We start from the raw sequence: 24,784 nt of genomic DNA on the forward strand, positions 1-24,784 counted from the left end.
AAGCCTGAACAGTTTAAATGCTGGCAGAGCCCATGGAAACACCTGAGCCATAAGCAGACAAGGATATCGTGATAATTTCAGATGAGGATGGTGTAACATGGAAATTTCAAGTGAAAATGGTGCAACATTCTCAGGTGAGAATGGTGTCAGGTGGATTGCCACAGTAAGGCTGCTTCACCTGCCTCCTGCAGAGAGCAGTTGATTATGACCGTGAGCATTTGACGTATTAAGGCACCGTTGTCGCTGAGAGAACAGCACTGCCAGCTTGCGTCCGCTGCCCATCAGAGAGAACATGAATGCGCATGTGTTCACGCGTGTCTCACGAGGGTTTTGAATGTGTATGTGTACGTAGAGTCCCTCGAAAAATAAAAAGATATGCGCAACGAACTGCAGATCAGCATTCTGTGCTGCAGCAGCTCCACGCGGCCCATTTGCCCTGATAACAAGGTGTTCTCATTCCGCATCGTGTTAGAGGGGCAGCAAGCTGCGGGTCCAATATCTGTTGTCTTACCACAAGTTACTAATAGCAAAGCAAACCGTGGACAGGCAGTGTATTTATACACCCATTAACTGCACTCCCCCAGGAAGCAATCAGCAGTGGTGGCGACGTCAGCCCCTCTGAAAGGTGTGGCTCCCCTTTGTTCCAAACTGTATTGCTGGCCAGCCTTTCCTCCCAAGTCCCTGACACTCAGAGCTGGGAAGAGCAGCATTCACAACGAACGGCCAGCAATTTGCTAGAATTGGAAATGTCAGGGGTATAATAAAATGAGGGCTCCCGACATGGAGGGAGTCTTTACATCGTCCCTGGATTTCTAGAAGGAAACCGTGCTTCGCTCCTCCCACATCTTGCCCATTGATGTTGCGTCTGAGGGCCTCGTTCTAGAGCTGATCCAGGATCAGTGTTTCCAGGGATAGGGAGTTGTCCTCCCGTTACCCTCTCTCAGCCTTCCACGATGGCCTTGGGAGACACGAAGGAGCAAAAAAAAAAAAAAAAAAAAAAGCCAAGATGGAACGTACAGGAAAGTACTGTTTCCATGGCAACAGCTGCTCTACCCCCCCCCACCCCCCCGTCGCCACGGAAACCCAGGGCTGGTGGGTAGGCAGTCGTTTCGGTATCTGCGCTGACGGCCCCTGCTGAGAGAGCTCCTGACACGAGCTGCTGACTCTCAGGAGGAAGTGAGGCTTTTTAGGGCTGACAAAGCCTCTGGCGAGAGCCACACCCCACTCCCCTCAAATGCACCCATTCGCCACACCGCAGAGTAGTAGTCTTTCCCACCATTAACGTTTTCCTTTTATGACTGTGGTCATAGTGCGATCTTTACCGGCAGCACGTGTCCTTAACATGCATGTATGTACATGCACATTCAGGCTCTGCTCTGGTTCAGTGCCACCTTGTGTTTAACAGATGGAGCTGGCTGACTATTGTAAAGACTTGCTTTTTCTCATTTTTGCTTTGTTTCCTTAATCCGGTCACAGTCGATGATTTCTCCACAATAGGCGGAAAGATGAAGCCTGTCAGATCGGCCTGATGTTGTACTGGGGATTAAGATGCAGCCCACCACTGCAGCCTATCACTGTATTCTATCAGTGCAGTCTACTGCCATAGCCTATTACTGTAGCCGAAAACTGTGTCCTATTATTGTAGCCTGTCACTGCTGCCTATCACTGCAACCTATTGCTGCAGGTTGTTGCCATAGCCTATAGCTGGTGCCTATCAGTACCACAATAGGTTCTCCACCTAAAATCACTGCAGAGTATAAATACCTGAATGCTTTTAATACAACTGAGTGGTTTCAGTAGCACCTTATAGTGACACTTTACTTCTCTGTTAAAACAAGGCTTTGGACTTAGGAGAGCCCTCTCAAAGTTACTGTTGAATTGTGTGGTTTTATCTTGTATTGCTTAAATCAGGGGTGTCCAAACCTCTCCTGGAGGGCCACTTGTCCTGCATGTTTTAGATCTCTCCCTGCTCCAACACAGCTGATTCAAATGATCAATTCGTTACGAACTCCTGAAGCTACTGAATAACAAACTGATCATTTGAATCAGCTGTATAGGAGCAGGGAGAGAGTTTGGACACCCCTGGCTTAAATTCTGACTGACTGGACTCAACTGCTCTAAAGAGGAAAATCACCTTGTTATCACGTATCTGTTACATTTACAGCGACTCTTTGGCTAAAGAATGTTGATTTCCAAATGAATGGATTGGTTGACTCTGGATAGAACAACACCCAGTTTTTGCTTGTCTTTTTTTTACTTTATATTTAGTTTTTTTTCATTTTGTGAAAAAAATAAGATATTCTCATGGCATCTCTGTGATGACTGCATAAAAGCTTTTTGCCTTCTCTCTAAATCGGTCCTTCCAAATACTCTAATGCATCATGATTACACTGCCTCATGGGAAACAGCAGAACCTTGCTGTCTGTGAACAAGAGAAATACATTATTAATCAAAGTCACATATTTCTGCCTGTGTCTCTGCAGAAGTTCTCCCGAGGTCAGGTCCTGTTTGACATGGTGTGTGAACATCTCAATCTTCTGGAAAAGGACTACTTTGGCCTGACATTCTGCGACGTGGACAACCAGAAGGTCAGGACCTCATTAGCGCTACCTGGAGTCTTATCTCTGATTTCCACTGTTCTTCAACTGGAATTTGACTGTGTGCCTGTCTGACTGTTTGTCTCTCTCCCATACTTACACACACACACGCACACACACACACACACACACACACACACACACACACACACACACACACACACACACACACACACACACACACACATCTGCATGTTTCAGGGCATGGTGTTTAGAGAGCCTAATCTTAGAACATGCAGTATGATTTCATCCTTGATTGTTTCCTTAGTAGTAGTCCTTATGAATTTACTTTGATTCTTGTAGAAACTTGTTGCATGCATGCTGAAATTGAAGATCAGCTCAGATCGTACATCAGCTCAGTTCAGATCTTGTCGTGTCAGGTGCTTATGGGCTAAAATCATTGCTCGTGTGAGCACCTAAAAGCTGTGATTCAGTTTCTTGCAAGCCAGAGCATTTTCACCAGAATTGCCTTCAGTGTTGAGCTTCTCAAACTGAGGAGGGCTGCCAACAGCCAATGAAAAATGAGCACTCAACAATGTAATGTGTCAGCAGCTGTTATAGGCAAGCTGTTTCCTGTAGATCCACAACAACAGGAAGCTGCCTGAGAGTTGTGGAAGAAGAAAGAGGGAACGGCAAAAATAAGACTTTAAAAATGATATTTCATGTCACGGAGTTATGTTCTAAGCTCTCCTGTAATCACTCAAAAAACCATGCTGTGTGCTGCAGGCCTAACACTCCACTTTTTTTTATCAGTGAAATTCAGCAGCATTCCCTGATGGTGAAAGAGAGGGGGGAAAGGAGGGAAAACAGAGCCTGGTTTTGTCAATAAGTAATTAATTGGTTCATTAGAGGCAGGGCAGGTGGGAAATGCTGGGTGGGTGTGGCCCTGGAGGGCTGCGCATGGCCCCCCCGTTCCTGCAAGGTTTAGCCCAGAATTCCGCTTTGATTTCGGAATGCCTTTGAATCTGACAGCACCTGCTCCCACAAAACAAACAGCCAGACGAAAGACCAAAAGAGTCCCATAGGGGCCCTCCTGTTGACTGGCTGATGGACAGCGAGCGCTCAAAGCAGCCGCATCCTTCTCTGGCTTTTTAGCTGAGCCCCAGATCTGAACCGGAGAAAAAGGGAACGGCAGCAGACCCATATTCCGTTCCAACGGCGCAGCTGTGAGAGAGTGAGAATCTGGCCTCACAATACCACTGACTGTCTGTGTAATTCGGTCTGTGCTGGTTTTCCTGGGTATGATTCAGTCCTCTTTTAAACCCCCTTTTAGTGTCTGAGGTCTTAACGTTAAGCAGGAGCGCTGAGTGAGAGGGACAGGGCATGCTTTTTACTGAAGACCACACCTTACCCAATCTTACCTGACTGCACATGTGACTTAAAAGCAGTCAAACCCTAGACTTATGACCTAATTAGTTCCTGGACATGGGTGGCATCTCGAATAGACATAACTCAGATCATTATTTACCCATAGGACCAATGTTATAACCAGGTGTTTGGGTCCTTTATGACCATTTCACACCATTTTATACTGTACAACTCATCAAGTAAATTAAAATCAAGTACCATCAAGTAAATTAAAAGATAATAAAACTCAAAATTATTAGCAAATTCATGTAACATTCATGTACATACAATAAACAAAATGAAAAAAACATTCACACAAACAAAATTCACTATATAAATTCTGAGTCATGTCCATTCGAGATGTTGGGTTATCTTTGTCCATTTCTTCCTCTGGACAGGACTTGCACTTTGGGGGGGCTAACTTCATTACTGCAGACTGCCACACCTTACAGCCACTGCATGATTACAATGGAAGCATGTATCATTATAGAGTCATATATAGATATTAGGTTGTAAGAAGTGAGGTGGTTGAATTAGTGCTCTTACTTTGAGAGGGTGTAAGTCTGGGTATGACTGTATATTTTAAATCTTCTTCCTGCCAAATTATGAGAATACCAACATAACAGCCATTTGCTGAAGTGTGTATTACCTCTGCATTGAGTAAAGCTAGTAGGGCAGAGTGCCATTAGCTGGCCTCCAGTGCTACAACAGCCTGACTTCAGCACATGTGAGGAGCCTGCAATCAGTTAATGAACCTTCACAGCCCATTAATGATTTAGAGGAGTGATTAAGCCCCAGAGGGGCCCATGTTGGCGATGTGATTTATCTGGAGTCAGCGGTGTGTCAGGAGCAGTGCGTGTACGCTGGAGCAGCAGTGAGCTGAGCCGAAACAGACCCTTCCACAGCCGTGTCCCGCCTGCTGCGGCACCTCCTCACCCGTCAGCCCACTTTACACGCCCACGCTCCGCCCTGTCTGCTGTGCGTGTCTGTCATCTCCTGAAAACACGCATCTCTTTAGACACTACTGCTGCATATCTTCTGCTCTTTCATTTCTCTTAAGCATTCATTCGGTGCTATAAAATCTGAGCAGGAGTTTTTCTAACGATCTGTTATTTCTCCCCAACAGGTATTGCTCATTGTCTTGATTTCAATAGATACTGTATTTCCTTCTTCATATATTAATTGCATTTTTTATATTTTCATATACAGAAGTTACTTTGTAGATGTTTTAGCCAGTGGCGTCGTTAGGTCCGATCATTCGGGGCTATATCCCTGAATATTATAAGCCTAGCTCAGAATATTTTTGCCCTGAAAAAGGAGGTGTTTATAGCAAAACAACAGACAGACTGTGTAACAGAGAGGAACTTGATTTGCAGCATCCGAAGGTGTGATAATATTTATTTATTATAAAGGTAGATACAACCTCCCCAACCTACCAATGCCGATCACCCTCCAAAAAAAAAAAAGACCAGCCCCAGGCAAACTTGACTTAGCCCCTGATCTTTTCAATAGCTAGAAATGCCCCGGGTTTTAGCTATTTTTCTAGTTATTATCAAGTACCTGTATTAATTATTAGATATCACGTATCCTTTATTAAGTACTAACAACAACACTAGTATTGCTAATAATAATGGTGTTGGTATTCTGACTAGTTCCAAATGCAGACCTAGTCCCAACTACAGGCTTACCAATGGAGCTGCTGAAAGGAAGATGAGGGTAATTACCCAGAATGCATCCAGAGTACTGTGGCTGTTCAGTGGAGGCCATGGTTATCTATCAATAATTATGTTCCTGTGCTGGATACCTCAATGGTGGAATGCCCATTTGTCCATAGATAAAACTCAGTGAAACATGGGTAAAAACTACTATATGACCCATTGCAATCAGAGACAGCTGTGGGGTTACAGACAGGTACATTACAGGTCCCTTTCTGGAAGTGTCAGTCTTAGTCACATCCCACATCATGCACCCAAATGGTGGAATGAGCTCCCCATAACTGTCAGGACAGCAGGGTCACTGCCTATCTTCAGGAGCGGTCTCAAAACCCACCTATTCTGACTACTACAACTTGGCTCCATGAACTATGACCCCACACCCTCCTAACACTGTAGTAAAACCTTTATGGTGAAGCTGATGCAGTTTATGCAGTGATGGCATAAGTCTAGTTGAAGTGTGAGCTTTGTGGCAGTACAAGCTTGGCAGCTAGAATTTGGCAGCAATAGTTTAAGGTGGTTTGCTGTATGACAGCGCTTATTCCCTTTGTGGTAATGTTTCCCACAGTGCCACTGTATTTCAGGAATGGCACAAATGATTCAATATGTATACGGCTGCTCACCTAACCCTTTTGAATGCACTGTTTGTAGGTCCCTCTGGATAACAGCGTCTGCCAAATGAATAAATCTGAATGTAAAATGTTCTCTTTCAGAGCTGGCTGGACCCGTCCAAAGAAATCAAGAAACAGATCCGCTGTGAGTCTCTCTCTCTCTCTCACTCTCACACACACACACGCACACACGCGCATCACAATGTGCATTCTGCTGAAACACAGTCTCCAGTCTCCAGCACACGGTCACATGCATTAATTTACCATAATAATTTCATCCAATTATGTGATTAAGAGCTTGGATAGAACAAAAACATCGCTGGCACTCCTGGAGCAGGGTTTCCTGCGCCTGAGTCTGCTCTGTTTGTAAGAGAAAAGAGCAGAGCTCTCCCCTGGGCCCTGCAGTGTGGCTGACCTGGTACTGATACAGGCGAGACCCACAGGGGACCCAGAATCATAACAGATTTGCAGAGCAGAGGCTCAGATCCAAAGCCTGCATAGATCACATTCTTTATGCTTATGCAGTGGGGTAGCTCCAGAGGTAGCTCAGGTGAAGCATCCAACTCAAGCATTGGGTTTTCAGTCCTGACTGTGTCCCCTTGTCACTTCTCAGCAATCCGACTGTCTGATTGTCTGTCTGACTGTCTGTCTGTCTGTCGGTCTGCCCTCAGCTGGCCCCTGGAACTTTTCCTTTGCTGTGAAGTTCTACCCACCAGACCCCGCCCAGCTCATCGAGGACATCACCAGGTAGGCCAGGTGGGCAGAAGCACCAGCCCTCAGCCCTGCCCACTCCCCACCCCCCCTGTGCTTTGTTCTGTAGGGTACCTTTAATCCAGCTCCTGTCTGTGCATGGATTACTTAAAAGGTCTGTCTAGCTGTCATTTTTTCCATGCTAGCCCCATAACTGAGTTATGTCTGTCTCTACCTGGCAGGTACTATCTGTGCCTGCAGCTGAGGGATGACATGCTGTCTGGGCGTCTGCCCTGCTCCTTCGTCACGCATGCCCTCCTGGGCTCCTACGCAGTGCAGGCAGAGCTGGGAGACTACGAGCTGGAAGAGCATGGGTGCGACTATCTGAGAGATTTCCGCTTTGCCCCTAACCAGACTCAGGAGCTGGAGGAAAGGGTGATGGAGCTGCACCGCTCCTACAGGTAATGCAGCCAGATTACATACACTTAATCAAGGCTTCACACAGGCTCTGTTCGAGGCGAGGCCTAGGGCTAAAGTAAAAGTATTCCATGAGCCTTTAGCAATGGACTTTCCCCTCCCATTGAAACCTTTGAGAAATGTAACAGTAAGTAAAAGTAAAAGTAAGAGTGAAACATCTGTAAATGTGATATGTAATGGTCTGTGACAGTGTAGCAGTGTGACAGTGGACATGATGATGTTAAATGAGGTAGGGCTATGATGGTGCAGCAGTGTTCATCATACTCTGGTACAGGGGCATGAGTCCTGCCGAGGCAGAGATGAACTTCCTGGAAAATGCCAAGAAGCTGTCCATGTATGGAGTGGACCTCCACCAGGCCAAGGTATACAGCAACACTGCCAATGTCAGATCGGCTCAGATCGAGTGAAATTTAACACTAGCACTTCGTCTGTATTGTCCCGCTCTGGTCAGAGTTAATGTTAGTAACTTAGAGATAAAGATATTGTTTTTTTAACACTGTCAACACTGAGTTACCTTTCTTCAGTGTTGACATGTAGAGTTAAAAATCATCACCTGCAGAGTTGCCGTGTTAACTCTTTGGAGCTGAGAAGTTACTGGAACTCATAATGTGACCTCATCCAGTTTGGTCATAACACAACACTGTGCCCTTACTGTTGTACTTACAGAGTTTGAACCGTGTTTATACTCTGTTCATTATTAAATCTCCCATGGGTCACCATTTGGTTTACACTGTTCACACCTTGAGCGCAATGTCAACTCATTTAACTCAGTGTTAACGGTCATCCACAACAGGGAGGCAGTAATGGACCCTGTTAATTGTATTCAAAATCATTACAGTATAAATAACTGAGTATGGCACAGTGGGAAACACATTAATCTGAAGTCAGCTTGTACATTTTGCTTATGATGACCTTAACTTAAACTGCAGGATTTGAGAAATAGCTCAGGGAACTTAACTGACTAATTAACTGACTGCGTACATTATATTACATTATTGCCATATAGAAGATGCTCTTATTCAGAGTGACTTACATTGGTTGCATTTTTTTTACGTGTTATCTATCTATACAGGTAGTTAGTTACTGAGGCAATTTTGGGTCAGGTACCTTGCCCAAAGTGTACAGCAGCAATGCCCCAGTAGGGAATCGAACCAGCAGCCTTTTGGTTATGAACCCTGCTCCGTACTGCTATGCTACACTGCGGATCTGTGAAAATGTGACACTCAAGTACGCTACACTACACTGTCACATGAAATGTGACACTAATGTGTATAAACAAACAACAGAATTTCTGGTTTCTAATGCAAATTAGATGCTGCCCCATTTGCTTGCTATGTTATAGCCATTTGACAATATAGATCTGACACTATTGTTGCAGTAACACTGAGCCATGCATAGCTTTAAAGTGCTAAATGAAAACATAAGCACATTTTGACAAAGCATTTTAAACACTCTGCTGTAATTAGAATTTAAACACTTGTGACTTTGCTGTGTATGAGTGTGGAACTAGCTATGTGTGTGCCTGTGTGGTTATGTGTGTAGGTATGTTTGTGTGTGTATGTGTATTTAGATGTGTGTGTGTATGGCAGTACTATGATCTTCATCTTCCTCCATTGAGACCCCTTGTTCTTCCCATGATGCCCCTGGCCGGTGCCAGGACTCAGAGGGGATTGACATCATGCTGGGCGTGTCCTCAAATGGGCTGCTCATCTATCGAGACAGGCTGCGGATCAACCGCTTTGCCTGGCCCAAGATCCTCAAGATCTCCTACAAGAGGAGCAACTTCTACATCAAGATCCGTCCAGGAGAGGTACAGAGCTATCGCATGCACTTTGTGAATTGTCATTTCACCTGCACTGTTTCACAAAGCATATTGAGAATTGACAAAACTAATATGGAGTAACCTTCAGTTCTCCTAACCCCCTCACCTGCTCCCCACACCCACCTCTCTCTGTAATGCCCCCCAACCCCACCCCACCCCCTCCAATCCCAGTACGAGCAGTTTGAGAGCACCATTGGCTTCAAGCTTCCCAACCACAGAGCTTCCAAGAGGCTGTGGAAGGTTTGCATCGAGCACCACACCTTTTTCAGGTAGGACGTTCCCCTCACAGGTATGCAGTCCTGACACATGCAACTTCACCTTTCAGTGAACGTAGTTATGCACTGCAATGGTACACAGCTACGCACTGTCCCTGCCCTCAGCTATGCACTGTGACTGCACACAGTTATGCGCTGTGACTGCACACAGCTACGCACTGCAACTGCACACAGCTATACACTGTCACTGCACATAGCTATGCATTCCACCTGGAAATATTGTATTTCTGGACTAATGTGCCGTACTGTGGAGTCTGTGTATGTGTGTGCTGTGGGAGGAGGGGGTACTGCTAAAAGGAAGCCCTCCTCTCACACAGGAAGGACAAATGTCTGTACTGGGTTCCAGTGTATAGAATATGAAAGATGAGGTGTGATTTCTGTCTCAGGTACCTGACTACTCCCTACCTCTCTCAGGTTGGTGTCCCCCGAGCCCCCACCCAAAGGTTTCCTGGTGATTGGTTCCAAGTTCCGCTACAGTGGGCGGACCCAGGCCCAGACCAGACAGGCCAGCGCCCTGATCGACCGGCCTGCCCCGCAGTTCGAACGCTCGCGTTCCACCAGCAGGAGGTACCTGGACGGAGGTGAGGAGTATTGCAGAATCGGGGTGCTTACAGGTGTCCCCTCCCACACATACACACACACCTGCTCCTTCTGTCCTTTGACCCTGACCCCTGACCCTGACTTCTATCCCTCTGACTCCCCAGACCTATCACAGTCAGGCACTGCCCTCGGGGACAATCAGGACGGGGCGTCCTACTGTGACTCCAGCGAGCACACCTGTCACCTGTCCAGGGATGAGATGGACTACGACCTGGACCAGGAGCAGGATCAGGCACAGGACCAGGACCAAGATCTGGACCAAGATGGCATCACCTCGCCCACCAAGGTCACAGAGCTCAAGGTACCATTGTTCTGGGCCTAGCACCCATCCAAACTTACTCTCACTCTGTGTCTAACTGAGCCGCCATCCTCAGCCTCACTCCCAGATTACCCCATAGCCTGCGCTATGACTCACCTGCTGTCTTCACTAACCCTCTCTTTCTCTCTCTCTTTAAACCCTGGCTGGCAGGAGGATGCAGACTCTTCCATTGACTCTAAACAGGAGGTACCTTGTCCTGGAGACAAGAATCTGTTTGTCTGTCTGTCTGTCCCTCTGCCTGCGTTTTCCTTGTTTGTCTCTCTGTGTTCAGTCTATAGGCAGGTGCCTCTGTGTTATTTCTTGATTTCAGTCTGGCTGATTAGTGCAATGCAATTAGTACAGCCAGACTCATGGTATAGTTGTCTGTTGATAAAAGAAGCAAAGAGATAGTTGTGCCAAATCAAAAGTTAGTTTAGCAGTCCCTGGCTAACCATATTTTCTGAATATGTAAATATACAGTGCTGAGAGTCGTTCTACACACAGTGGGTTATTCATGCAGTGTATATCTGTGTGTGAGCTGTTGATCTTTTATTATATATTGTTTAATGAGAGCCCAGAGCCCTGTTTCCTAATTGTCTGCATGACAGCTGGTTTGTATTAGAGAAGGAGCCACACTTCATATCCACATAATTTTAAGAAAAATGGCTTGAAATGGAGCAGAACAAATGTTGGAAAAAATTGCAGGACTGATCATACATTGAGCTGTCTCATCAGTCGGATCTTGTTGCCTGGGCTAAATCACATTCATTCATAAAATCTGTTTGAGCGCTGAAACTTAGAGACAGCAGTTCCGTGCCAGGAATATAATGATGGGGATAGGCAGAGCATCATCTCTGTTGCTTTATGCAGTAGTTTGGTGAGACCTTAAGACATTAAAAGGCTTAGAGGTTTCCAGGAATCCTTAGGGAACAAAATACATACAACATCTCTAAGTGACATCATCAACTGTACTCTGTCTCTTAATCATGTGACTATCTATAAGTCTGACCTCTCCCCCAAGATGGCATTGTCAAAACCTACCAGTTCTGTCTCCCAAATTGTGGCCTCATTGGGAATGTATCCTTTGGAATGGCAAAGCAGTTTTCAGTTTCATTTCATTATTTTCACGATCCTCTTTTGCAGCATGTGTTAGTTATGAAAGCTAGTAATTCTAGTACCAATTGGAAGCTTGTGCTTTGAGAAGATAGTTGAAATATGTTTTTCGATAAAGAGTTCACAAGGAAAAGAGATGTTGTTTTATCAGCCTGAAAGAGGGACTTCTGCCATGTTTATAAGATGTTGCAAGCATTTCCATTTATATTTTTTGCAAAGAAGCAGCACACCATGGAACTGAATTTCTGATCCATTGCTAGTGTCGCTGGTGTGAGTGTGTCTGGGTTGCTGGAGAATCAGATGTCTGTCTACCCTCCTCTTCAACTCACCTGTGCTTTACCTACATCTTTACCTCTGCCCCCCCCCCCCCCCCCCCCCCACCACCCCGCCCACTGTCCCCGCCCACCGCCCCACCCCTCAGTCGGACCAGGAGTCGACCCCTCGACACAAAAAGGAGGTACTGCTTCTCTCTGCTCCACCTGTGTGACACGTCCGTCCTCAGCGTCTCTCACCTGTAACCCGTCTGTCAGCAAAGGAACTTGAAGAGGAGGTCCTATCTGACCTCTGACCCTGGGGGGTGCAAGCTTTTACCTCCCCCTCCCCAGACCCTTATATGACATTAGCTGTACTGTGGTATGGAGGCGAGGTTGTGCAGGGGATGTCTCTGGTCTAAATGAGTGCCGTTCAACTGCCGAGAAGCAGCAGCAGTAGAGGAAAAGTGGCCAGAAATTAAGCAGAACAAACTGCTGAAAAATAGCAGTAGTGCTTATCTTACCCCGTTTTACCACTATAACTGTGGAATGGATTTCATGATTTAAATTAACCACAATCATCCCCCTGTCTATTTGGGTTAAGACCTCTGTCAAAATTTAGAAAAAAAAAACCCTACTGTTTCACAGGAATGATTTTGATCTTTTGGCAATAAGTCGGGCTGTACAATGACTTCCACCTGCTTGGAATTTCTGCTTTATTTTCTCATTCATTTATTCATTCATGTGTCTTATCATTTACTGCACTCTCTGGGGAGGTGAATTTGCTCCCTTTGCTGGGTAGTGCTAAGAGATAGTGTGGTCTCCCTCTCTCTGGTAGTGTGAATAACTGTGTGGTCTTCCCCTTCTCTCTCTGGTAGTGTTAATGACTGTCGTCCTCCTCTCACTCTCTCTAGCGTTAATGAATTCTTTCCCTCTCCATCTCTCTCTCCCACAGTTCCTGGGTAAGTCAGAAGATGTCCTTCTGAAGCACCAGGCCAGCATCAATGAGCTTAAAAGGGCCCTGAAGGAACCCAACAGCAAGCTGGTCCACAGAGAGAAGCGGCGCTCTGGCTCCTCCCCTGGAGCCACGCCCGAGAAGAAGGCTGTGAGTGTGTGCCGAGGGAGGGAGTGGTTCTTGGAGCTGGGGTGGAGTGGGTGGAAAGGGACATTTTTATTATTATCTGTATGGTTTTTTGCTGTCAGGGGTGGGCATATTCAACCTCACATTTATTTGTCCTCATAATGACCTTTTGAAATTGAAGCGTAAACTTAAAAGTACCCAAACATTGAGCCGAAGCTTCTCACCACGTAAAACACAGATGGCATTCCTCTGTGAGGCCTGATGCTTTCTTTTAAGCTTTTGTGAACTGAGACAGTGTCATTACCCAGCTTTAGGGAATGTCCTTCAAAGTCCTACCAACCTGTCTGAGGAGTATATACTCCTAACTGTCACAATGAGTAGGAGTTGAATAAATGCAGAAATCTCTTGTTTAGCAAAAAAGAATATGTTGAAGTGAACTATCAGTGACTGTATCCTATTAATACACGGAGGGTATTATAACTGTGTTTAATCTATATCGACATATAGGCCTCTGAGGAATGGGTATTGATTTATTGATGAATAGATAAAAGACATTAGTCAACATGTCCTGGCCTTTGACTCATAAGAGGAAAAAAGAGGACTGCTTTTCCCTTCCACCCCCTTTAGTCAATGGGTCAATGTGGGGAACAAGGAAGGAGTTTAGGGAAGAAAGGGAATTACTGAAACAATTCACAGTGGAATGATGGGAGTGGATGACCAGGAGGAGGAAGTAGAGAAGGATCATTTCCAATTCTCTCAATAGTCTATGAAAGACAGAGACAACAGCCCTGACTTTGAGAACCAGAATACAGAAGCAGAAATGACTCTGGCCCAAATTGGAGCATTCAACAGCATACATCATAATAACGCAACCTGGTTTGAGGGCCTTGGAGATGACCATGGTTATAACACACCTCTGTCTGAGGATTGCAGGAAAGAGAACAGGAATAAAACCGAAACAACAGCAGTTAGGCAGGCATAAGCCGTTCCAATTCTGCAGGAGGCAGTGGTCACTGGACCTACTCTGGGAATGTCTCTTGGGTTGATATTTGAAAAAGTAGTCAGAAGTATTGTTGTAGAGATTGCAGATTGCGAGTTATCTCCCCGTGCAAACACCAAGACAGAGGTAGTGTGAACAGGATCCAAACTTGGTCTAATGTGCGAGGGGATGAGGCGGTCTGTGTGGACTTCTTCTTACAGAGGAATAAAGCGCAGACACCAGCAGAGACTGAGGAGGGGCAGAAATCAAGGTCCGTTTCCTCCAGTGGGACAGATGAAGATGCCAAAGATCAGAAGGACGACAACATGAGAGCACGGAAACAACACACGATTACTGGGAGAGAAACTCTCTCCTCACAGAAAGTCCCTCTCTCTCACGCTACAGAGGGACCTAAAAAGACAGAGAGGAAGGGTAAAGTCAGAGGAGACCAGCTTGCAGATGGAGGAGTGCGCTCTGAAAACCGTCCCAGGGGAGTAGAGGAGGTAGAGGCCCTTCTGGCGCAGCTTTCCGACTCGATGGTGGAGGCTGAAGCGAAACAGGTCGCAAAGAGGGAAGCACAAAAACAATCAGAGAGACAGCTGGAGTGTGGCGGTGAAAGCGTCCCCGCTGTTGACAGAGAGGAATATGAACAGAAACAGTGGATGATAAACCCTGACATTAGTGAACAGAAATATCCAAACCCCGAGCATATGGAGAGAGATAAGGCTCTAGAAAGGGTCAACAAACAGGAAGGGTTTCAGCCGGAGAAGGGTGAGAGAGTGGCGGGAGGGGTCCACTCTGGATTGAAAAAGATTGTTCCCCTGAAACCTGAGAGGTCAAAGAAGTCTGCACGCAAAGGAGGAGGAAAAAACACACCACAACCAGCTCCGTCTAAAGCTGAGAGTCGAGTCCCTGGGAGAGAAGAAGACAACCAGGTGACGGAGTCGACTGAAAGACCCTCTGAAATGACTAAGCTAGATGATGAGGTCTCCTCCCACCCACTGCAGACTCACCCAGTCCTGTCCTCCACTACATCAAATGGTGAAGGAGGGGAGCTGTCCCAGCAGCAGGGGGCTGAGCAGCACCGGCCCACAGAGATAGAGTCTCCAGAGGACCTTGAGTGGCAGCGGGTGGGGCCATTCTCAAAGCAGAGCACTGGCGCTATCAAGAACACACTTTGCAATGCAGATCCTCCCAAAACTGACCTGGGACCCACAGAAACCCAATTCTTTAACTCAAAGAGTTCATCCAACCACAGGAACGCTCCTCCAACTCCTCCCGTGAAAACCCAGAGGGCGAAAGAGAACGGATCACTGCTCCGAAATAGCAGGAGCACCGTCAGGGACTCCGCTCTGGAAACCCTGCAGAGGAAGCACGCGGTAACCCCCCTAACTGCCTGGCATCTGTCATTGGAAACCAAAAAGCATCGCATGAGCTTCAGACGACACTCTGCAACATGCACTCCTTCCTCGTATTCATGACCCGAATGCACTAACATGAGACCTCTGTGCCTGAACATTTGGCGGGAAGTGTGATGCACTTTGTCCCGGGCTCACGGGCTGATGCCATCAGCTCATTCTCCCTGCATCTGAGAGGGGATCTCTCCCGGCCGCCCCCCATCCTGCTCCATCTCTTCCTTCTGCACCTCTAACTGCTTGCACATCATAGAATCCTGTAGAGGGCTGCGTGCTGGTTCTAGTGAAGTAGTGTTCATGCTTTGGCTTGTGGCTTTTCCCCCCTCCTTCTTCCCCTCACTATCTTGGACCCACGTCTTTCCTTCCAACACCCTCTGCTCTGAGTTAGCACCGGTGGCTGCGTCGAAGGGTTGCTGTGAAGGAAACGAAAGCTTTTTCATCTTGCCATCTCTCTGAAGGTTGTAGATGTCCTCGTGCTGTTGCGTTTTGATAAGCTGCCCAAGAGCAGAAAGATGGACGTTCAGACATGGTCTCAGACATTTCTGGGTCAAGTTTGGCTGAAAGGTCCGTAAATCAACTAAAACTATGTGGCATTAAAGGTATACTGTGTTAAGTATAACTTGGCATGTTCCAGAACTATCTGACATATTTATGTAATTTTTTATGCTTGTGACTTATATAAATTTTATATCCCTTACCCAATGTTTTCAGTGGTCTGCAGAAATCCAGTAGACAACAAGCACTGAGTACAGCAAACACTAGCATGTGGAACACAGGATGAAGTTCAGTCCTTCACTGGAGGCCAAGAGTGCATTAGAATCAAACACATTGTGAATAGCTAGGATTATATAAAAAATTTCTGGAAATGTTTTTACTTTATCGTTCACAAGTAATTATGATTCCAGTGTAGTTTGATAAGAAGCATAATAATAAACACAATTAGGCACACTCATTTGCATTTTGATTGCATATTTTGTAGCTCACTAGATTTACAGATTTTCCGTGGATAAAAGGCAAGATTGAAAGACTTGTTACTTGATAAATATGCAAATATGCAACCTTGATAAATATGCAGTTCTGGATAAAGACATTATAGCTTAATGTGCACATTTATTCATTAGATATGGCAGTACGCATCTATCTGTACTGGTGTTATAGCTGTAATGACCTTGCCCTTTCAAGCAGAGGACGTTACTATGCATGCAGCGTGCATGGAATGCCTGTCGTTACTCTTAGTCCAAGCCCAACCACGCCCAGGCACACCCAACCACACCCAGCCATGCCCACATGTGATCACAAAACAATATATTTAAGTTTTCTCAAAATTGCTGGATCATGTTCAAATTTAGGACGTTTGATGTCCATAGCGTCGAGGTGTGAATGGAATACATTATGCCACATTTTTTGGCAGTAAATTTGGTAGCATTGACTCATTCTCACAATTTGGCACACTCACCAGGAATTGGCTGCACAAGCAGCCTGTCATGGCTTTCAACTTATGGCCACGCCCAGCCACTCTCAATGGGATAAACACTACTGTTATCATATAATTGAATTTTCTAATTTCTAAACAGTATCCTTGCATTAATGTAATCAGCATTCAATCATTGAACTCATATTTTCCATGTGTTGCAAACATTGTTGGTTTTAATTGAATCTAGGCCTTAGTCTTCAAGTGAACAGCAACATTAAACAACAGCATTAAAATGACAAGAAGTTGTGATCCTGAGCATCTGATTAAATATCCTCCACACAAGCAGCCTTTCACATTCTTGTTTATCTTGGAGTTTAAATCTGAATCAATCTTGTCATTTACTGTGACTGACAGTGGAGGGAGTGCTGGAGGCATGAACAGCTCCTCTTCGGTCTATGAAAGACTGTATAGCAGGGGGCTGTTTACTACCAAATTGTCATTTACAAATCAACAGGACAAAGTGGTTCCTCGGAAGAGTAATAGGGTTGGGGGTTACCTGTGTGTTGGTTTAGGATGTGTAGTAGTTTTCCTCACTGTATTGGGAGGGAGTTTGCTGGGTGGTTCCATCCCATTCACTCTGTATCTCAGCAGACTGCTTCTGAAGACTGGGGAAAACTCCGGACTAAGACTGTCTTTCTCTTTTCGGGTTTGCAGGAGCCACTCGCTTCCTCTGCCATTCAGGAAGAGCCACTCGATGAAGCTCAGGTTTCTCGTGTTTCCTTGTATTTAGAAAGCGTCACTTGAGTGCTTCCTATGCCTCATTCTCACTGAGCATGTTCAGGAGTAGGTGGCCTGTACCCCATTGGCCCAGGGGTGTTCAGAATGGTAGTTAGGATTCATTCCACCAGCATCAGACCTCAACTGCTCCTGCACCCCACCATTACTCTACCTTCACTCCACTCTTTATCCTGTTTTTACTCCTCCCTTTACTCCCCCCTCATCCCACACTAACTCCACCCTCTCTCTACTCTTTCCCCACCCTCACTTTCCCACTTGCTTCCCCATCACACCTCCACTCCACCCCTTTCTCTGCCCTCACCCCACCCCTGACACTCTGAGACTATTGCCTGCTGGCTGCTGTCTTTGATCCCCAATTTCCTTGAATCATCTCACCCTAGGACATATTTTTGGCAATGTCTGTTTTCCCAATTCAAAAGCTCAAAACATACTTTATGCTCCCTGTCATGTGTATGCTGTCTGTGTGTTACCATCTCTGCATGAAATACAAATTCTCTGCATCTTTGGGAGTCTTTTTCCTCTGTGAATGGAGTTGATATCACCTCCACTGACATGACAACAGTTTGAAACAGTGTGAAAGAGTCATACTGATACTGATACTGAGTTATTTCTGGTCTCACCTGTAGAGGGAGCCGTGGCAGAGAAGGCCCAGCACTCCCCCAGAGGATGCCCAGGAGCAGGAGACCCTCTACCTGAAGGAGACTCACCTGGGCATTGAGCGCAAGTGCTCCAGCATCACGGTCAGCTCCACCTCCAGCCTGGAAGCGGAGGTGGACTTCACCGTCATCATGGACCTGCACGCGGGCATGGAGGAGTTCTCCCGGGGCATGTCGGAGCTGGGGGAGAAGCCCCTGGTGCCGGAGGTGGGCCGCAGTGACTTCGAGGAGACCTCCCGCTTCTACTCCGCCCGCCTCATGGGAGTGCAGGACGCTGCCTCCGCTGAGGACATGCATCTGGAGGACCAGATGCCTCATGAGGTAAATGCCTGGGCCTGGGATCACCCCCCCCCCCCCCCCCAAAGAGTACATGCCCTCTTTTGAGACTGTGGCCTGTCACCTGCATCTTTCAGCTTCCTGACCTGGTTTATAATTTCTTCCCCCCCAGACCCCTGGACATGATCACTTGGCATACCCTGCAGATGCACGCAGAATTCTTTTCAGAAATTTAACTTCCATGTTGCACTGTTAGCAGAACCTTACCTGTGTATGTGTGTGTGTGTGTGTGTGTGTGCATGTGTGTGTGTGTGTTTGTATGTGTCTGTGTCTCTGTATGCGTGTTTGTGTATGTATGTTCTTCTTTACAGTCTCCAGTGACCAGGAGAGACCCCAGCGTCCTGAGCCACACCCCGCCGCTCAGGAAGGACCCTGTTGAGGTGACTGCCACCCAGGTGCTGAGGAAGACAGAGACGCAGCCCAACGGGTCAGAGGTCACCACCACTGTCATGGAGATTTCCGACCTGGTAAGAGTGCAGTTCACCTGTCCAGTGCCACCTACACAAACAGTGCCAGTTAAAGGAGTGTTACGCTTACTGTCACCAGAGACTAGCAGCCAATTTCTACTGTTGGATTTCCATGCTGAAGACATAATCACTGTAGGATGATCAAACATGCAAATCTAAACACTATCAAATACTTTTAAAAAAGCAAGTGAGATTAGTGCCCTTTAACTTGATCTGTGTTTTGAATGTGTATTTCAATTTCTTTTGTTATACAAAGTGATAATTAACAGCAGATTGTGGAAATAATTCTTGTTAGAATACAAATGCAAATTCTTATAGCAATGTTAATACATTACAGGAGGAGACTGTAATCTTAGAGAAAGTAATTATTGCTGTCCTGTAATGGTGGGCCAGGGCATATGTGACCAGAATATTACAGAATACACTGCAGTGGCTCTAACAGCTGAAGCTGTGGGGTGTGTGTGTGTGTGTGTATGTGTGTGTGTGTGTGTGTGTGTGTGTGTGTGTGTGTGTGTGTGTGTGTGTGTGTGTGTGTGTATGTGTGTGTGTCTGTGTGTGTGTGTGTGTGTGTGTGTGTGTGTGTGTTTCTGTGTGCATGTGTGCATGTGTACTTGTGCGTGTGTGAATCATCCTGCCTGATGTTCCCACTGCAGATGAAAGCTGACACCCTGGGAAGGGAGGCACCCGGTTCCCCGGTGATTGTCTCCACGGAAAATGTTACCTCAGCAACCACAACACATGTTACTAAGGTAACTGCCCCTCTCTTCTCTGAGTTCCAGTTCGACAACTTCAGGACAAGGTGACTCCAACAGGCAATGACTGTGACGGGCACTCTCAGCGGGCAGGGTTTATTCACAACTGTTTCATGGCTCTTCTCAGTATATGCAGTACAACTACATTGTGTAACCCAAAATATAGGGATTGCTCCATGGGTAGAGGTTTAACAGTCCAATAGTTTCATATGCTGAAATGTTTAATGGTTTAAAATATATATATATGTTTTGTTAGAGTTCATGGAATAGATATTGGAAAGCCACAGAATCGCTAAAGAGACTCTTTGTGATTTTTTTGCTTGTTTACTCTGCCTCACTTATAAGTCATTTTGCATAAAAGTGTCTGCCAAATGAATAAATGCAAAATGAAACTTAAATGTAAAGTAGAAAAGGACTTATCAGTGAGTAGATATTCCTCTGAAAAGACAAATTAACTTCTCTCTTTCCACTGCACATTTTAACTCCAACCTCTTTGGTTATAGCAGAACGGTCCTCAGTTTTGATTAAACCATGTCACAGTTTTGGGAAAAGTTCATTACTAAGCTACTTAATTGCAAAGGGTACTTAATTAGTACACTGTTCAGTTTGTTGGGGTTTTCTGAGGGGTGCTGTTGGCCAGGCGACACCATCCCATTCTGAGTGGGAGGGTGTGATGTGGCTCAGAGGGCTGTGAATATGCTTGCGTGCACATGGACGGGACCTCAGAAAGGTGCTTCTGTTGCAGACAGTGAAAGGGGGCTACTCAGAGACCAGAATCGAGAAGAGGATCATCATTACTGGAGATGAGGATGTTGACCAGGACCAGGTGAGCTGGGAAGAAGAGCTCGGGTGCGAAAAAACCTGACACGGCAGCAGAGAAACTGTGAAACATTTGCACTTCAAATGTACTACACTTTCATGTCTAGGAACAGTATTCCATGAAGAAGGGACATATTTTAATGGCATATAATACAGTACAACAGAGTAGTAAGTTTATTGTCCATTTGCTGTGGAAATTTGTCTTTGGCTTACCTGATGTATCCCCAATTAAATTTGTGATGCATTTAATAAAAAAAAAAAAAACATTAGCACCATGATCTGATATTCATAGAAATGTGAAACTTGATGGTAGGCAAGCCACTTTCCACTTTCCACTTTTCATTCTGTATAGAGCGTTCCATGCTCATGAAATATGGTAAATTTATGTCTGTTTTCATAATTAGAAACTTTGTAATGCCTTAATGAATTAAAATATTCTAATTATACATTATATTGAAATGTTCTGTATAATCCAGGTACAGTTTGTGTAGCCTGCCATGTGCATATTGTTTCAGTACAATTTTATCCGGTTGCGTTATCATGGCAGGGCCCATATTTAAAGCAGTTGCTTGACTGCCTAACTTTATCCTCAGGCCCTCGCAATGGCGATACAGGAAGCCAAGCAACAGCATCCTGACATGCTGGTAACCAAGGCAGTGGTTGTCAGGGAAACCGAATCCTCTTCTCAGGAGAAACACAGGAAATCAGAGGTAAATTAATTTATGATTTTCCAGTAGATGGCAGTATATTGGCTTTGATTATTTAAAGGCGATAACACAATAAAAAGTAATACAGCATAAGAGATCACTTCACTATGTGCAGATGTGGCAGTGGGTATAATTTCATATTCATGCATACAGCTCTGATTATTCCTAATGCAGCCACATGCAACATTTGCGTGTATTTCAGTATGAGGGCTCTGATGAGCATTACCTTGCTATACTCTGGAAAAGGGTGGCGGTCTGATGCCTTGCAGCTAGCTGCCTGTGAATTGATTGAATATGATTTCATGCTGATGGTTCACCACGCAGTTTAAAAATAAAACTCCCATTTCCGTAATGTATCGCTGCATTGAGCAATTGCTTGAGAGGATTGAATATTAGTCTGAGTGAGCTAGGAAGCAAGGAGGTATGGCTGCTGAGGCTGAAGCCCCATATTACCACAGAGCTTTGGGAGTGGCAGTGGGCATGGAGAAGGTTGTTGGCACAGGAACAGGAAGTGGTTTTTGTGTTGGGTCTGAAACTGTGTGCCTTCCTTTCCTGCAGTCCTGATCCTCACCAGCTATGAGAGGAACCCTGGGAATGGAGGCAGGAGGGATCCTGGACTGGGACTACCCAACTACAGCCTGCTGTGTGAAACCCCCACGCCCAGGCCCACACACCCACACACACTGTAGATAGAGACTGTCCCCACCTGCTGATCCTGGACCAGTACCTATCTTTCTCACAAAATTGTTCGGATAGGATGAGGGGTGGGTGATCTGATCCTGGATCAGTTGACAGGGTTAGACATTTTGTAGATCCTGGGAACTAGCCATGTCTCAAATGTAATTGTTTGGCTTGCATTAGGGGTAGGTAAACTGATCTTGGATCAGCTGTTTGGGCCAGAAATTCCCCAGAGCCACACACATGCACACACACATATGCACACACACATATGCACACACACACACACACACACACACACACACACACACACACACACACTGCCTGTCACCTTTTCACCACCTACTGCCAGGAGGAACCCCTAAATCACTGTCTGCACCTCACTGTTGCACTAGGACTCCTCCCCACCCCCACCTTTGCTCCTGCTGAAGGAAGAACAAAAATAAAAAAGTCATCTTTGGAACTGAGCCTGAAACAGGAACAGAGCTCGTGGGATCAGCAGAGGACTCCATACTGCCCCCTGCTCTTAGATCTCATCCTGTACAGTAACACAGCTCAGCAGGGGTGGCAGCCGAACTGCTGGATCAACCACAAAGTGGAACTACTGGAAGATTAGAGATGCTCCAGATTCCAAAACATCACGTCTACATCACCTCATCTGGGTCTAATCCTCACACTCCGGTTATATACGCTCTCTGAATTTGACCTCCTGTAAACTGATAGATTTCTCAGCAGGGTGTGGGGAGGGGTCAAGGAAAGGTGAGGACAGCTGTTAAAACCCGTTTATCATAGGTCAGACTTAAGTCCAGTATATGCTCAATGGACAACTGTACATGTGGTTAAGATGAACCTGCTCATTACTGTACGTGCATGCACGATGAAAGAGTGTTTGAGATGGGTGAGGAATAATTGTTGAAAGGAACTTATTTTCTGCTTTAGTTGTTTTATGTGTAAGATCAGCCCCACTCACCACCCCGGTCAGTCTAATCACCAAATGCCATAATTAGCCATCCCAGAGGACACACAAACTGTACAATATGTAGGTGAACTTCACAATACATAGGTAAATCCTCTGCAGGTGTAGAACAGTCTAAGATTAATGAAGAAATGTTATAATGGCGACCGATGCAGGGAGAGTGAGAAGATAACACGGCAAGAGAAGACAATGGATACAAAATGCCCTTCTGATGAAGTCACTGGTCACCAGCTCCGGCTAAAGAGCCTTTCTTATCAGCCAATCAGAGACAGTGGCTGAGGAGGACTTCCTGCGTGGTCTTCCTGTGTGTCTGTTTGTGGATGTGGGTGTGCCTCCTGAACGCTGTGCTCTTCCAGCGAGAACGCTCTCTGCTCCTCCATCTTTTCTTCCACCCCCGCCCTCAGTTCATCTTCCATTCTGTTGCTTCCTCTCTTTCTTCCTCGGCCAGCACCGCTGGTCTCGTCTCTGCAGCTGGATGCCCGGAAGACGGTTCAAATACGAATTGATTTTAAATAGTGTTGAAATGTGAATAAATGTTCAATTTATTTCTGTTTTCTGTTATTAAATTATGGTATGAGAATCTGCCCTTGTCATTTATGAACGTGGTGAACGTGAGTCTGGATTGTGTTTGTGAGGAGGTCTCAGCGCTGAAGCAATCTAAAGCTCTGAAGTAAAATACAATTCACATCAGCATAAAATGTTTTTCTCTGTTGCACTGTGTATCTGTAAAAGCACTCCAGCTGGAATATTTTCACTTTTCTAGCATGTTTTCTCCTCTAGACAGTGGAGTCTGTGTTGATGTCTGAGTGCTGGGTTGCTATGAGAAACACGGTCCCTACAAAAGCTGGTTGAAGCACTGAGAAGGACATTTAGAGGGGTGAGCCAGCACAGTGTGGATGGGCAGGCTTAATTTCACCCTGTTTTTTAATTTGCATTTGAAGTAATATTAACTGTTAAATGAAACTACATCAGATAAAGGGTTAGCAAATGCCATGCCTTTTTTTTAGTCATTGAGGGACCTTTGAATATGAGGACTGACAGACAGACAGTATTGCCTTAGGCAAAGATGCCTGAGGGTTCTTCACAGAAATAGCCAGTAACCTTTTCATTGCCCCCGGTAAGATATCAACACAGTGTGAGCAGCTCAGTCATAAAGGTTGTCAGAATTATTAGTGTTAAGGTAGAGGGGGTAAATTAACGTCAAGGTAATCTTAACCAATCAGAGTACATCTTGGTACTGTAGAAAAGCAACGACACATATTTGAGCAAAGCAGCAAAGCAGATTATTTCAAATATGTTTGATGTGTATTTCTGTATATACAGTATACATTTTGTGTATGGAAACATGAATCCATTGTTCAGAAGTGGATTATTTCTGATCCACTATTCGTTCTACCCCTCCACCCTCAACTCCAGTCCAGCTTTAATGATGGGAAAACAAAACTTCCTATAATTCCACATCTTGTTCATTTTCTACAGAGTTGCATATCAAAGTTAACATTAAAAAGAGAAGAAATGGTCATGTCTTGTAATACTTCAGATTAATCATAGACTTTATTGAATATTTGCTCTTTTGAATTTTTTCCATTTTGATATATTTTCCCACAGTTACTAAGCTACACCAACAATCACATCAAAGATACATTTCTACATGAAATAATACAACATGATTTACAATATGATTTAATATCTGTAATCATTTCTTTATCTCTTATTCTCTTTCTTTCTCTTTTGCAGTAAATTACTGCAGATATAGATATTTCAGGCAAGCCTCAAACAGTTTTGCAGAGAGGTTAGACAATGGATAAAACACATTAAATTTGTGTACACAAAACCAACACATACCTGTTAAATAAATACATAAATACAGTACTATCTGTTTACAAAATGAGGGAATACATACAGTGCAAATT

The 24,784-nt window shown here is 45.3% G+C and overlaps 1 protein-coding gene across 6 annotated transcripts in view; it reads left to right on the forward strand.

Annotated features, from left to right (window-relative positions):
• si:dkey-178k16.1 (band 4.1-like protein 1) overlaps positions 1–22,159 on the forward strand; it is a 36,114-nt gene extending 13,955 nt beyond the window's left edge. For 4 of the 6 annotated variants that reach the window (XM_036532858.1, XM_036532861.1, XM_036532859.1 and 1 more), the window contains exons 4-16: positions 2,484–2,588; positions 6,370–6,412; positions 6,939–7,014; positions 7,200–7,418; positions 7,709–7,796; positions 9,092–9,244; positions 9,428–9,525; positions 9,946–10,112; positions 10,236–10,432; positions 10,601–10,636; positions 11,964–11,999; positions 12,749–12,898; positions 14,075–15,634. In XM_036532858.1, the coding sequence (XP_036388751.1) occupies positions 2,484–2,588; positions 6,370–6,412; positions 6,939–7,014; positions 7,200–7,418; positions 7,709–7,796; positions 9,092–9,244; positions 9,428–9,525; positions 9,946–10,112; positions 10,236–10,432; positions 10,601–10,636; positions 11,964–11,999; positions 12,749–12,898; positions 14,075–15,334 (2,628 nt within the window). In that variant the 3' untranslated portion in view covers positions 15,335–15,634. Of the gene's footprint in view, positions 1–2,483; positions 2,589–6,369; positions 6,413–6,938; positions 7,015–7,199; positions 7,419–7,708; positions 7,797–9,091; positions 9,245–9,427; positions 9,526–9,945; positions 10,113–10,235; positions 10,433–10,600; positions 10,637–11,963; positions 12,000–12,748; positions 12,899–14,074; positions 15,635–17,396; positions 17,448–18,106; positions 18,458–18,783; positions 18,940–19,592; positions 19,689–20,436; positions 20,518–21,103; positions 21,230–21,775 lie in introns of those variants that run through there. The other 2 variants (XM_036532863.1, XM_036532862.1) reach the window with 2 other exon arrangements.
• The last annotated feature ends 2,625 nt before the right edge of the window (positions 22,160–24,784 follow it).

This window comes from Megalops cyprinoides, chromosome 7 (assembly GCF_013368585.1).
Source record: "Megalops cyprinoides isolate fMegCyp1 chromosome 7, fMegCyp1.pri, whole genome shotgun sequence".
Lineage (NCBI taxonomy): Eukaryota > Metazoa > Chordata > Actinopteri > Elopiformes > Megalopidae > Megalops > Megalops cyprinoides.